The sequence below is a fragment of the Salmo trutta genome, chromosome 12 (assembly GCF_901001165.1).
Source record: "Salmo trutta chromosome 12, fSalTru1.1, whole genome shotgun sequence".
NCBI lineage: Eukaryota > Metazoa > Chordata > Actinopteri > Salmoniformes > Salmonidae > Salmo > Salmo trutta.
In genome coordinates, this window is record NC_042968.1 from 67,643,593 (window position 1) to 67,655,903 (window position 12,311).

General features: G+C 44.0%; 1 protein-coding gene across 3 annotated transcripts in view; it reads left to right on the plus strand.

Moving 5' to 3' along the window:
• LOC115204031 (complement component C6) overlaps positions 1-11,036 on the plus strand; it is a 53,183-nt gene extending 42,147 nt beyond the window's left edge. For all 3 annotated transcript variants that reach the window (XM_029769264.1, XM_029769263.1, XM_029769262.1), the window contains 16 exons: positions 2,190-2,346; positions 2,442-2,583; positions 2,687-2,828; positions 3,024-3,165; positions 3,259-3,468; positions 3,751-3,991; positions 4,100-4,222; positions 4,388-4,554; positions 4,756-4,981; positions 5,230-5,398; positions 7,800-7,914; positions 9,038-9,170; positions 9,360-9,554; positions 9,724-9,811; positions 10,028-10,269; positions 10,475-11,036. In XM_029769264.1, the coding sequence (XP_029625124.1) occupies positions 2,190-2,346; positions 2,442-2,583; positions 2,687-2,828; positions 3,024-3,165; positions 3,259-3,468; positions 3,751-3,991; positions 4,100-4,222; positions 4,388-4,554; positions 4,756-4,981; positions 5,230-5,398; positions 7,800-7,914; positions 9,038-9,170; positions 9,360-9,554; positions 9,724-9,811; positions 10,028-10,269; positions 10,475-10,659 (2,677 nt within the window). In that variant the 3' untranslated portion in view covers positions 10,660-11,036. The remainder of the gene's footprint in view (positions 1-2,189; positions 2,347-2,441; positions 2,584-2,686; positions 2,829-3,023; positions 3,166-3,258; positions 3,469-3,750; positions 3,992-4,099; positions 4,223-4,387; positions 4,555-4,755; positions 4,982-5,229; positions 5,399-7,799; positions 7,915-9,037; positions 9,171-9,359; positions 9,555-9,723; positions 9,812-10,027; positions 10,270-10,474) is intronic.
• Positions 11,037-12,311: the final 1,275 nt, after the last annotated feature.

Here is a 12,311-nt window from a genome sequence, read left to right on the forward strand (position 1 = left end):
GTCATTAAAACGTTTTTCAACCACTCCACAAATTTCTTTGTTAACAAGCTATAGTTTTGGCAAGTCGGTTAGGACATCTACTTTGTGCATGACACAAGTCATTTTTCCAACAATTGTTTACAGACAGATTATTTCACTTATAATTCACTGTATCACATTTCCAGTGGGTCAGAAGTTTACATTCACTAAGTTGACTGTGCCTTTAAACCCCTTGGAAAATTCCAGAAAATTATGTCATGGCTTTAGAAGCTTCTGATAGGCTAATTGACATAATTTGAGTTAATTGGAGGTGTACCTGTGGATGTATTTCAAGGCCTACCTTAACTTAAAACTCAGTGCCTCTTTGCTCGACATCATGGGAAAATCAAAAGAAATCAGCCAAAATCTCTGAAAAAAAATTGTAGTCCTCCACAAGTCTGGTTCATCCTTGGGAGCAAATTCCAAATGCCTGAATGTACCATGTTCATCTATACTAACAATCGTACTCTATTATAAACACCATGGGACCACGCAGCCGTCATACCGCTCAGGAAGGAGACTCGTTCTGTCTCCTAGAGATAAACGTACTTTGGTGTGAAAAGTGCAAATAAATCCCAGAACAACAGCAAAGGACCTTGTGAAGATTCTGGAGGAAACAGGTGCAAAAGTATCTATATCCACAGTAAAACGAGTCCTATATCGACATAACCTGAAAGGCCGCTCAGCAAGGAAGAAGCCACTGCTCCAAAACTGCAATAGAAATGCCAGGCTACAGTTTGCAACTGCACATGGGGACAAGATTGTACTTTCTGAGGAAATGTCCTCTGGTCTGATGAAACAAAAATAGAACTGTTTGGCCATAATGACCATCGTTATGTTTGGAGGAAAAAGGGGGACACTTGCAAGCCGAAGAACACCATCCCAACCATGAAGCACGGGGGTGGCAGCATCATGTTGTGGGGGTTCTTTTCTGCTGGAGGGACTGGTGCACTTCACAAAATAGATGGCATCATGAGGAAAGAAAATTATGTAGATATATTGAAGCAACATCTCAAGACATCAGTCAGGAAGTTAAAGCTTGGTCGCAAATGGGTCTTCCAAATGGACAATGGCCAACATTGTGGCAAAATGGCTTAAGAACAACAAAGTCAGGGTATTGGAGTGGCCATCACAAAGCCTTGACCTTAATCCCATAGAACATTTGTGGGCAGAACTGAAAAAGCGTGTGCGAGCAAGGATACCTACAAACCTGACTCAGTTACACCAGCTCTGTCAGGAGGAATGGGCCAAAATTCACCCAACTTATTGTGGGAAGCTTGTGGAAGACTACCCGAAACGTTTGACCCAAGTTAAACAATTTAAAGGCAATGCTACAAAATACTAATTGAGTGTATGTAAACTTCTGACCTGCTGGGAATGTGATGAAAGAAATAAAAGCTGAAATAAATCATTCTCTCTACTATTATTCTGACATTTCACATTCTTCAAATAAACTGGTGATCCTAACTGACTTAAAACAGGGAATTTTTACTGGGATTAAGTGTCAGGAATTGTGAAGGAATTGTGAGTTTAAATGTATTTGGCTAAGGTGTATGTAAACTTCCGACTTCAACTGTACGTGTTCGTGAGAGACTCAAGTTTCCACCGAGTTGTTAAGTTAGTGTGTAGCCCAAACGGTTCAGACACTACAGACAGAAGTTGGCAGATTTACATTTACATTTTAGTCATTTAGCAGACGCTCTTACCCAGAGCGACTTACAGTAGATCAGATGTACAGTAGATCAGTAGATTCAGACAAGTCCTGCAGATCCAGAATGGCGACATCAGGGGATGTAGTGGATTGAGATGCAGCCCATGCAAAGAACCAGATATCTCTAGCTTAAAGTGATTCATTTTTAATGGGGATTTTGGTATTATGTTAACTAGATTTCCGCCGGGCCGCAGACATTGACTATTGTTCTTTTTTTACTATAATAAGTCAGAAGTATGTCAATGATTTAAAGTGGGTTTCTTGCTTCGCAAGCCCCGTAAAGGAAGGATATTTTACTGTATGTAATTTATGATTTATGCATATCATTTTGAGGTCAGTTGGCCAAAAGCTCCTTTTGCATTTACTCAGTGTCTTTATGACTATCTCAGTTTCAAACAAAACTCTTTTGAAATATAATATAATACGACTTTCTGTGATTTCACAATTCCCTCCTCTGCAGGAGTATCCAATATGATGACTATTACTGGAAGAATAGTTGTGAGCAGCTGTGTCAGAAGCATGAGAGTCGGGCATGTAATGTCCAGGCCTGCTTCATCCACTGTCAACTCACTGATTGGGCCAACTGGTCCGGGTGCTCCCCGTGTGCCAAAAAACAGGCAAGTGAAAGAATATACACACACAGAGACACACATACAGAAATACACGCACACACTTCCACCGTCTGTCTCTGACTAGTTTTCTGATTTTGTAGTTAAGGACTCGGTCACTGCTAAGGCCTTCCCAGTTTGGAGGTGTGGAGTGCGATGCTGTTCTGACAGAAGACAGAGCGTGTTACCCATCAACAGAGTGCAAGATGGAAACACTCAACTGCAAAGAGTTTCAGTGTGGCAATGGTAAACAGTCATATATTCACCTACTACATATACAGTATAGACAAAATACTGCATGTGCACATTTAAACAAAACTCTGCTCATGTACATTTCCCCTTGTCGCAGGTCGCTGTATCAGCTCCGAACTAACATGCAATAAACAGAATGACTGTGGGGACAACTCAGACGAGAAGGACTGTGATGAATTCAAAATAGTGTGTCCTGTTGAGAAGAGAGTGGTCCCTGGAGCTGACCTCATAGGAAACGGGTAGGTTAAGGTCAAAGGCCAGCATAAGACATTGCCTGGAGCAGTGGTCAATCTCATAGTAGATGTTTAGCAGTAGTCAGTGAATACAGAGCAGGACTGCTTCATGTAATTTCTTGATACGTATCCTGTGATTTTAAGAAAAGTAATGTAACTTCAGGGTTAATGCTGCTGGCTTGTGTTACTTTCCTGTTTCAGGTTTGATGCCATGGCAGAGGAATTGAGGGGGGCGGTACTGGATAACATGTTCATGGGGGACACCTGCAACCTGAACAAGAGCAGAGGCAACTACAGGCTGTACTACCGCGTCCCAGCCAATGTAGAAAGCTTTGAGATCAAGGTACAGTACTACTGCATAGAGATCTCATCTTATTCTATTTCCCCATGTTTGACTGGTCTGGGATCAGTTCTAGTTGTGGTTCTGCTTCCACAGGTCGAGATCCCAGATGACTTTAAACAGGAACCCCAGCCAGTCTTCAGTGAGACCGTCAACCTGGCCTCCCCACCAGTCTCGGCCAGCAGTAGTACCTCCAGTGGTGACTCTAGTTTAATCTGGTTCCCGATCTTCTTCTTTGGTTCCAGAAACCACCACCAATCCAACACACGCAACTTCAAGCAGGCTATTTCAGCTTCAAAGAAGACGGCAAGCTGCATCTACAGTATATGCACTCTCACATATTCACAATCACTTACATGCATGCAATCACACACACAAAAATAAACACCCTGATCACAGTATTACAATGTAGTGGCAGACCTTGAAGTAGAGGTTTTCCTCAATCACAGATCTAAGATCACATTACCATACCCTCTATCCAAGCAGTATGACTGGCATTTACTGTGAGGCAGGCATACAATCACTGCGAGTCAAAGCTGGGAAAGTAACACTGACGTTATGATCATGTAATCTCACCCTATCCTGCAGGACTCCCAGTTCTTCCGAGTGCACCAGGTGTTACCTGTATCCAGATTCAGGATGAAGGATTCAGACCTGTACCTGACAGAGCCCTTCTTACAGTTTCTGACCAGCCTGCCTCTGGAGTACAACTACGCCCTCTACAGGGAGATCTTCAAGCACTTTGGGACCCACTACTTTGGCTCCGGGACCTTAGGGGGACACTATGATCTGCTTTACCAGTACAGCAGACTGGAGCTTAAGAACAGTGGTACGAGAGCACAACCTTGTAGTCAAAAGGAGGTACAATACCCACTGCTAGTGCATTGTTCTCTCTGATTTCATAAATTGTTAATTATTTTGTGTTTCATTGTCACAGGTTTAACAGAAGAGCATACCAAAGGATGCCTAAAGTCTGAGTCGAGCATGGTTATAATAATATACTCGCGAAGATCAAATGTTGTAAGATGCTCCGACAATACAATGACTGAAAAACATGAAGGTTGGTTTTTCTAATTACCGTTACATACAAATTGAACATTCAAGATAGACCACCTTGCTCTAGTCGTCTTGACTTTTCACTTGTTCGGTTTCATTAAGTATCTCTCTCAATAGTTTTGTTGAGAACTGGCTTTTCACCATTTACTGTTACTTCTGTGTTGGTCAGGCTCTTTCGTGCAGTCGTCAGAAAAGTCTTTCTCCATGGTGCGTGGAGGCAGGACCGGAGAGGCTGCAGCCCTGGCCTGGGAGAAGAAAGGGGCTGCCCCTGACAGCACCACTTATACGAACTGGGCCAAATCACTCATAGACAACCCTGCTGTTGTGGAATATGAGGTCAGAACTCCCTCCATGGAATATAATGAAATAGGATGGAAACAATGAATCCAGTTAATTCATTGATTGTTTATGATTAGTTGTGATATAGTGAATCCATACCATCTTTTTGAGATACTTTCTGTTTATGACAGCTCTTTCCTAAGACATAAAACAGGTCACTTCCTGTGAGAAATTAGTCTCCTTCCTATCTGTCTCCAGCTGTTGCCCATCATCAACCTGGTCAAGGGGATCCCATGTGCTGCCACTAAAAGAAGGCACTTGACCAGAGCTCTGGTGGAGTACCTGGAGGACTTTGACTCCTGCAAGTGTGCCCCCTGCCCTAACAATGCCCGTGCTGTCCTCTCTGGCACAGACTGTCAGTGCATCTGCCAGACGGGCACCTACGGGCCCAACTGTGAGCAACGGGCGAAAGACTACACCTCAGGTACACAGCAGCACCCACTCACTCACTGATATACACATTTTTATACAGGATGAGGATTATTTATAGTCCCTGTTGTGTATTGCACAGTCATTTGACAGTGCTCAGTATGTTTGACTGACACCAGACACTGCTGAATGTGGTTGGACTCCTGGTGATTAGTACACACCAAACAGTGCTGAATGTGGTTTGGCTTCTGGTCTGTAAACACCAGGCAGGTCTGAGTGTGGTTTGCTGTGTGGTTTCCTCAGAGGCAGTAGATGGTTACTGGAGCTGCTGGGGGACATGGAGTGCCTGTGATGCATCCATGAAGAGACATCGTACCAGAGAGTGCAACAACCCCGCTCCCCTGAGGGGGGGCAAACTCTGCCAGGGACCGGCCAGACAGGAGGAGGGATGCTTCATCTCCATCTTCCAAGAGTAAGAGAGACTGACATGTTTAAGCCTTGAGACAAATGAGACATGGATTGTGTATTTGTGCCATTCATAGGGAGAATGGGCAAGACAAAAGATTTAATAAGTTCCTTTGAACGGGGTATAGACGTGAGCTGCCCAGTGACGCGAACCTACCAGACGAGCTAAATGCCTTTTATGCTCGCTTAGAGGCAAGCAACACGGAAGCATGCACGAGAGCTGGATGACTGTGTGATAACGCTCTTGGTAGCCGATATGAACGCTCTTGGTAGCCGATGTGAACAAAACCTTTAAACAGGTCAACATTCACAAAGGCGCTGGGCCAGACGGATTACCAGGCCATGTACTAAAATCATGCGCGGACCAACTGTCAGGTGTCTTCACTGACATTTTCAACTTCTCCCTGACTGAGTCTGTAATACCTACATGTTTCAAGCAGACCACCAAAGTCCCTGTGCCCGAGAAAGCGAAGGTAACCTGCCTAAATGATTATCGCCCAATGGCACTCACGTCGGTAGCCATGAAGTGTCTTCGAAAGGCTGGTCATGGCGCACATCAACAGCATCCTCCCGGACACCCTAGACCCACTCCAATTCGCATACCGCCCCAACAGATCCACAGATGATGCAGCCTCAATCGTACTCCACACTGCCCTTTCTCACCGGGACAAAAGGAACACCTATGTGAGAATACTGTTCATTGACTACAGCTCAGCGTTCAACACCATAGTGCCCACGAAGCTCATCACTAAGCTAAGGACTCTGGGACTAAACACCTCCCGATGCAACTGGATTCTGTACTTCCTGACGGGCGGTAAGAGTATGCAACAACACATCTGCCACGCTGATCCTTAACACTGGGGCTCCTCAGGGGTGTGTACTTAGTCCCCTCCTGTATTCCCTGTTCACCCACGACTGCGTGACCAAACACGACTCCAACACCATCATTAAGTTTGCTGACGACACAACAGTGATAGGCCTGATCACCGACAATGATGAGACAGCCTATAGGGAGGAGGTCAGAGAACTGGTGGTGTTGTGCCAGGACAACAACCTCTCCCTCAATGTGAGCAAGACAAAGAAGCTGATTGTGGACTACAGGAAAAGGCGGGCCGAACAGGCCCCCATTAACATCGACGGGGCTGTAGTGGAGCGGGTCGAGAGTTTCAAGTTCCTTGCTGTCCACATCACCAATGAACTATCATGGTCCAAACATACCAAGACAGTCGTGAAGAAGGCACAACAAAACCTTTTCCCCATCAGGAGACTGAAAAGATTTGGCATGGGTGCCCAGATCCTCAAAACGTTCTACAGCTGCACCATCGAGAGCATCCTGACCGGTTGCATCACCGCCTGGTATGGCAACTGCTCGGCATCTGACGATTAGGAGCTACAGAGGGTAGTGCGAACGGCCCAATACATCACTGGGGCCAAGCTTCCTGCCATCCAGGACCTATATAATAGGCGGTGTCAGAGGAAAGCCCATAAAATTGTCAGAGACTCCAGTCACCCAAGTTATAAACTGTTTTCTCTGCTACCACACGGCAAGCGGTACCGGAACGCCAAGTTTAGGACCAAAAGGCTCCTCAACAGCTTTTACCCCCAGGCCATAAGACTGCTGAACAATTCATAAAACCACCACCGGACAATTTACATTGACCCACCCCCCTCCCTTTTGTACACTCACTGTTTGTTTGTTACCTATGCATAGTCACTTCGCCCCCACCTACATGTACAGATTACCTCAACTAGCCTGTTCCCCTGCACACTGACTCGGTACCAGTGCCCCCTGTATATAGCCTCATTATTGTTATTCTTATTGTGTTACTTTTATTATTACTTTTTATTTTAGTCTACTTGGTAAATATTTTCTTCTTGAACTGCACTGTTAGTTAAGGGCTTGTAAGTAAGCATTTCACGGTAAAGTCTACAGTTGTTTGATTTGGTAGTAGAACTGCAACGCTGCTGGGTATTTCACGCTCAACAGTTTCCCGTGTGTATCAAAATTATCCACCACCCAAAGGACATCCAGCCAACTTGACACCTGTGGGAAGCATTGGAGTCAACATGGACCAGCATCCCCGTGGAATGCTTTCGACAACTTGTAGAATCCATGCCCCGACGAATTGAGGCTGTTCTGAGGGAAAAAAGGCAGGGTGCAACTCAATATTAGAAAGGTGTTCCTAATGTTTGGTATACCCAGTGTATATTGAAAGCAGGTGTGGTTCCAGTGTTCATTAATACACTTTATGTTAGTGTTTCCTTTATTTTGGCAGTTACCTGTACATACCACACCAGTAAAATAGAATCAATCAGGAAGAGTGTTGGTCTTCTAGTTAAAAACGTACTGTTGATTTATATACCTGAGTGCGTTTCTGATTTTCTGTTGGTGTGTCTTTTCTCCGCAGGCAAAATGTATGTGTTAATGATGAGGACTTTGCCACAGAGGGGCGGGCGGAGGGCTTGCCTCCCGGCGTGGAGGGCTGTCCAAGACCCAAGCGTCCTGCCAACAGTCACCTCAGGGTAGACACAAGCTAACAACACTAACTGCTAACAAAGCTAACAGAGACAGAGCTCACTAAGATCTCTGAAAGAGTGATATTTCCGAAGGCTCTGGGCCAGCTCTCAATGATGTCACAGTCTTGGTGACCTTTACCTGTTTATACCCTTATTAGCATCTTCTTCTTTTTCTTCATTTAGTCTCTCTCTCTCAGGGGCTTTATTGGCATGGTAAACAATTACATTGTTTATTTCACTTTCTTTGGCAATCATAAATTAACAGTAAACATTACACACACAAACATTTTCAAAGAAATGTTTGACATGTTATATTGTTAACTACAGTGTTGTAACAATGTGCAAATAGCTTTTCTTAGTTTTGGGTCAGTCACAGTGGTCAGATATATCTGCCACTGTGTACTCTCTGTTTAGGGACAACCTGTCCCAGACCTGTTGTCCCAGACCTGCTGGAACCCTGACCTATTCACCGGACGTGCTACCTGTCCCAGACCTGCTGTTTTCAACTCTCTAGAGACAGCAGGAGCGGTAGAGATAAATCTCAAAGATCGGCTATGAAAAAGCCAACTGACACTTACTCTTGTGTTACTAACTTGTTGCACCCTCGACAACTACTATGATTATTATTATTTGACAATGCTGGTAATTTATGAACATTTGAACATCTTGGCCATGTGCTGTTATAATCTCCACCCGGCACAGCCAGAAGAGGACTGGCCACCCCTCATAGCCTGGTTCCTCTCTAGGTTTCTTCCTAGGTTTTGGCCTTTCTAGGGAGTTTTTCCTAGCCACCGTGCTTCTACACCTGCATTGCTTGCTGTTTGGGGTTTTAGGCTGGTTTTCTGTACAGCACTTTGAGATATCAGCTGATGTAAGAAGGGCTATATAAATAAATGTGATTTGATTTGATTTGAGATGGCATTCCAATGTTTTCAGTTTTTGGAATGAATTCTTTCCCTCATGATTTGGTTGGGTCTAATTATCCTGGGGCTCTGTGGTATCTGTTTGGATTTTTTAACAGAGCCCCAGAACCAGCTGGCTGAGGGGCCTCTTCTCTAGGTTCATCTCTCTGCAGGTTAGGGCTTTATGATGGAAGGTTTGGTCTCTCTCTCTATCTTCTCAATGTCAGAAAGATAAGCGTTACTATGAGTTTGGCGACATGGAGGAGTTCCTGTGCTTCACAGGGTTTGAAATGGAAGGTTACCAGTTCATCAACTGTCGCCCTGACGGTACCTGGACCCCGCCCACAGGGATGTGCATCAGTAAGTCTGTCCTCTTAGGAACAATCCCTGCATAGAATGCGGACAGAATGCATAACACTCTGTCCATACCAAACCTCTTTTGTATGGACAGACTTTGGAATCCATGTTTTGCCAATACAATAGCATAATTTAAAACATTTAAAAATCATGTCAAACCAGTCTTGTTGAGTATATTGTCCTCCATCTTAGGGAAGGTGTGCTCCCCGCCTGCCGTGCCTGAGGGTATGACTCTGTACCCCTCCAAGAAGGAGTACAATGTGGACCACTCCGTGGGACTTGAATGCACGGAGAGAGGCATGGTTCCGTCCGAACAGGGCTTCTACACCTGTGCCAAGAGTCTAACCTGGGAGCCTCCACTTCCTAAAGACCTGCACTGCAAAATAGGTAGTCTGTCTCAAAGGGACTTTGAAGAAACATTAGGGGGATGTTGGTGGAAAGTTGGCGTCCTTTTAAAGTCCTCATAGAGTTTTTCGCAATCAAGTGGAGATCACATGATTGACAATATAATTAAATTACGTAATTGGATGTTTGTCCTGTCAATGTGTCTGTCCAGATAAGCCATTTGTTCCGGACAATCAATGTGGGAGAGGAGAGTGGCACGTTGGATCCAAATGTATCTGCGTGGCACGTGAGACATGCCTGTGAGCACTTTTACCTATCAATCATAATTAAGTCATGAACAATTCAATATTAATGGACTTTTAATTGCCTTTTAACGATAGCTAATCACATGCATCTGAAGGCCACCATAATAATTTGGTTCCCGAATCAGTCTGTTCATCTAGATTTGTCCTCTTCTTGGATTGACTAATGATTTCCATGTCTGTGTGTGCTCCACCTGTGTGTGTGTATTGCAGCCCATACAAAACTGAGTTCTGCATCTTCAATGCTGAAGTTGGCAGGGGTGTGATGATGTCTTACTGTGGTTTCCACTCGGGCCGTTGCCATGGTGACCAGCTCTTCTTCATGAATGTGGGCCCGTGTGACGAGGATGTGGTCAGCCTGGACTGGGCCAAGTTCAGGGTCAGCATGGCTGCCAAGAGCTCAGTCCAGGAGCCCTGCGACTCTGACACCTGCTACGAGTGGGAGAGCTGCACCGGTATGACTGACTGACCACAGATTCCCCCTCAGATTTAGATAGCACTTGACCACTTCAGCTGAAATAACCTAATCTGCAAAAAGTTAACTAGTTTACATGCAATACAATTAATTATGTTTCAAGGATGAATGTGTCAATAGGGTTTCAACATAGCAAAATCATTGAATATACCTGTGCTCTTTCCCTTTTGTCTTTGTGCAATCAGAGTCCAAACAATGTCTGTGTAAAGTTCCCCGGGACTGTCCTAAGGAGGGAGAACACATGTTCTGTGTGAAGCTGCTGAAGACCCAGAGCAAGAGGAGTGTGAATCTGTGTTTCATGGCTGCCATCAAATGTAGAAAAATGGAGTTTGAGATTCTCAACGAAGGCCTGTGTGAAGAGTCCACATAACCAGGTCATAGTGTAGCTTTCCTCTTCCTGTATTCTATCACCCTCTCCATTATATCATGCAGCACAATTTAACTGTAAAGACTGACGTTCTGAAGGAGCTGATTTTTGTCCCGTTTCAATTGCAGCTTTGTTCAACTTAATTTGTTAAAAATCTAGCTTGAAGTTAACTTCTTTGCAGGTTATTTTGTACCTGTATGTCTTTTTTTATGTCCTTTTATGACTATTTGCTTATGTGTTGTTATGAAATAAAATATATTTTGGCAAAATGTGGTGTTGAAATGAAATTAACAAAAACAAATATTTTTTATCCAATATTTTATTTACAACAACTTGCAACTACATGTAACTGCCAAAATAAAGGATACACCAACATAGTGTCTTAATAGTGTCACGTGTGTTCCCTCTCCGGCCTCTAGGTCACCAGGCTGCTCGTTAGGGCACCAGGGTTACGTGCATAATGACACTCACCTGGACTCATCACCTCCTTGATTACCTGCCCTTTATATGTCACTCCCTGAACTCCCTTTGGTTTCTTCCCCCAGTCGTCATTGTTGCTGTTTCATGTCGGTGCGCTCTTTGTGGTTCTTGTTTTCATTTATTTTATTAACTGTATTCACTCCCTGAACTTGCTTCCCGACTCTCAGCATACATCGTTACAAATAGGGTGTTGGGCCACCAGAACAGCTTCAATGCGCATTAACATAGGTTCTGGAACTCTATTGGAGGGGCACCATTCTTCAATGAGAAATTCCAAATTATTTGGTGTTTTGTAGATGGTGGTGGAAAACCCTGTCTCAGGGACCGCTCCAGAATCTCCGTAAAATGGGCATGATACACTAGCACAGGATGCCGTGCGGTGAAACACTGCTTCCCATTCATTTCAATGGAAGGAAAGCAATGAGAAGCAGGGACCTGTGGGCGGTGCGGTGAAAAATATAAATTTTTCTCAACTTTATGCAAATCACCAGCGGCGACCGCTGGGCAATGACCAATCATATCGAGTGGTTCCCATAACGAATTTGACCCTATGCGACCCAAGGCTGGAGACTTTCTTCAGCAAAGATGGCTGACAAAAATACTAGGATGGAATCAAATGTAAGTGATTATAACGTCATAACGAATCATACGAAAAATGTACAGTTGACAGGAATATGTTAATGTAGAGACAAACGATTATGCATATTTTTTTCTCATGAAGTTACATTTACAAAAATCGCGATTTAGCAAGCTAGCTGACTTGCTAACATTAACCAACTAGCTGGCTAGCTTTATGGGTATTGTTTTAGGAAATCCTGAAACAACCAGCAAACCAGGCTTTCGTCTTGTGACAGTGGATGTAAAGAATCTAGCTAGCTAAAGCATTTACTGCAAATTGAATGTACAATTTTGTAAGCTTGCCTTGCAGATATTTGCCATGCAATGCAGATAGATTAAATAACATAGCTTGCTATGTTTTTGCTTATTGTGCAGTGGAGGATAAAAATGCCTGTATGCCTATGGATGTGTAGCTAGCTATCTAGCCGATCTGTGTATGGACCCAAACGTTTGGTATACGTATTAGTTCAGAACCTAGCAATGAACGTCAGCTTTCATAGCCAGATGTATCAACTTCAAAACAGTCTGAATGACATTAATGAAGCCTATGGATTGAG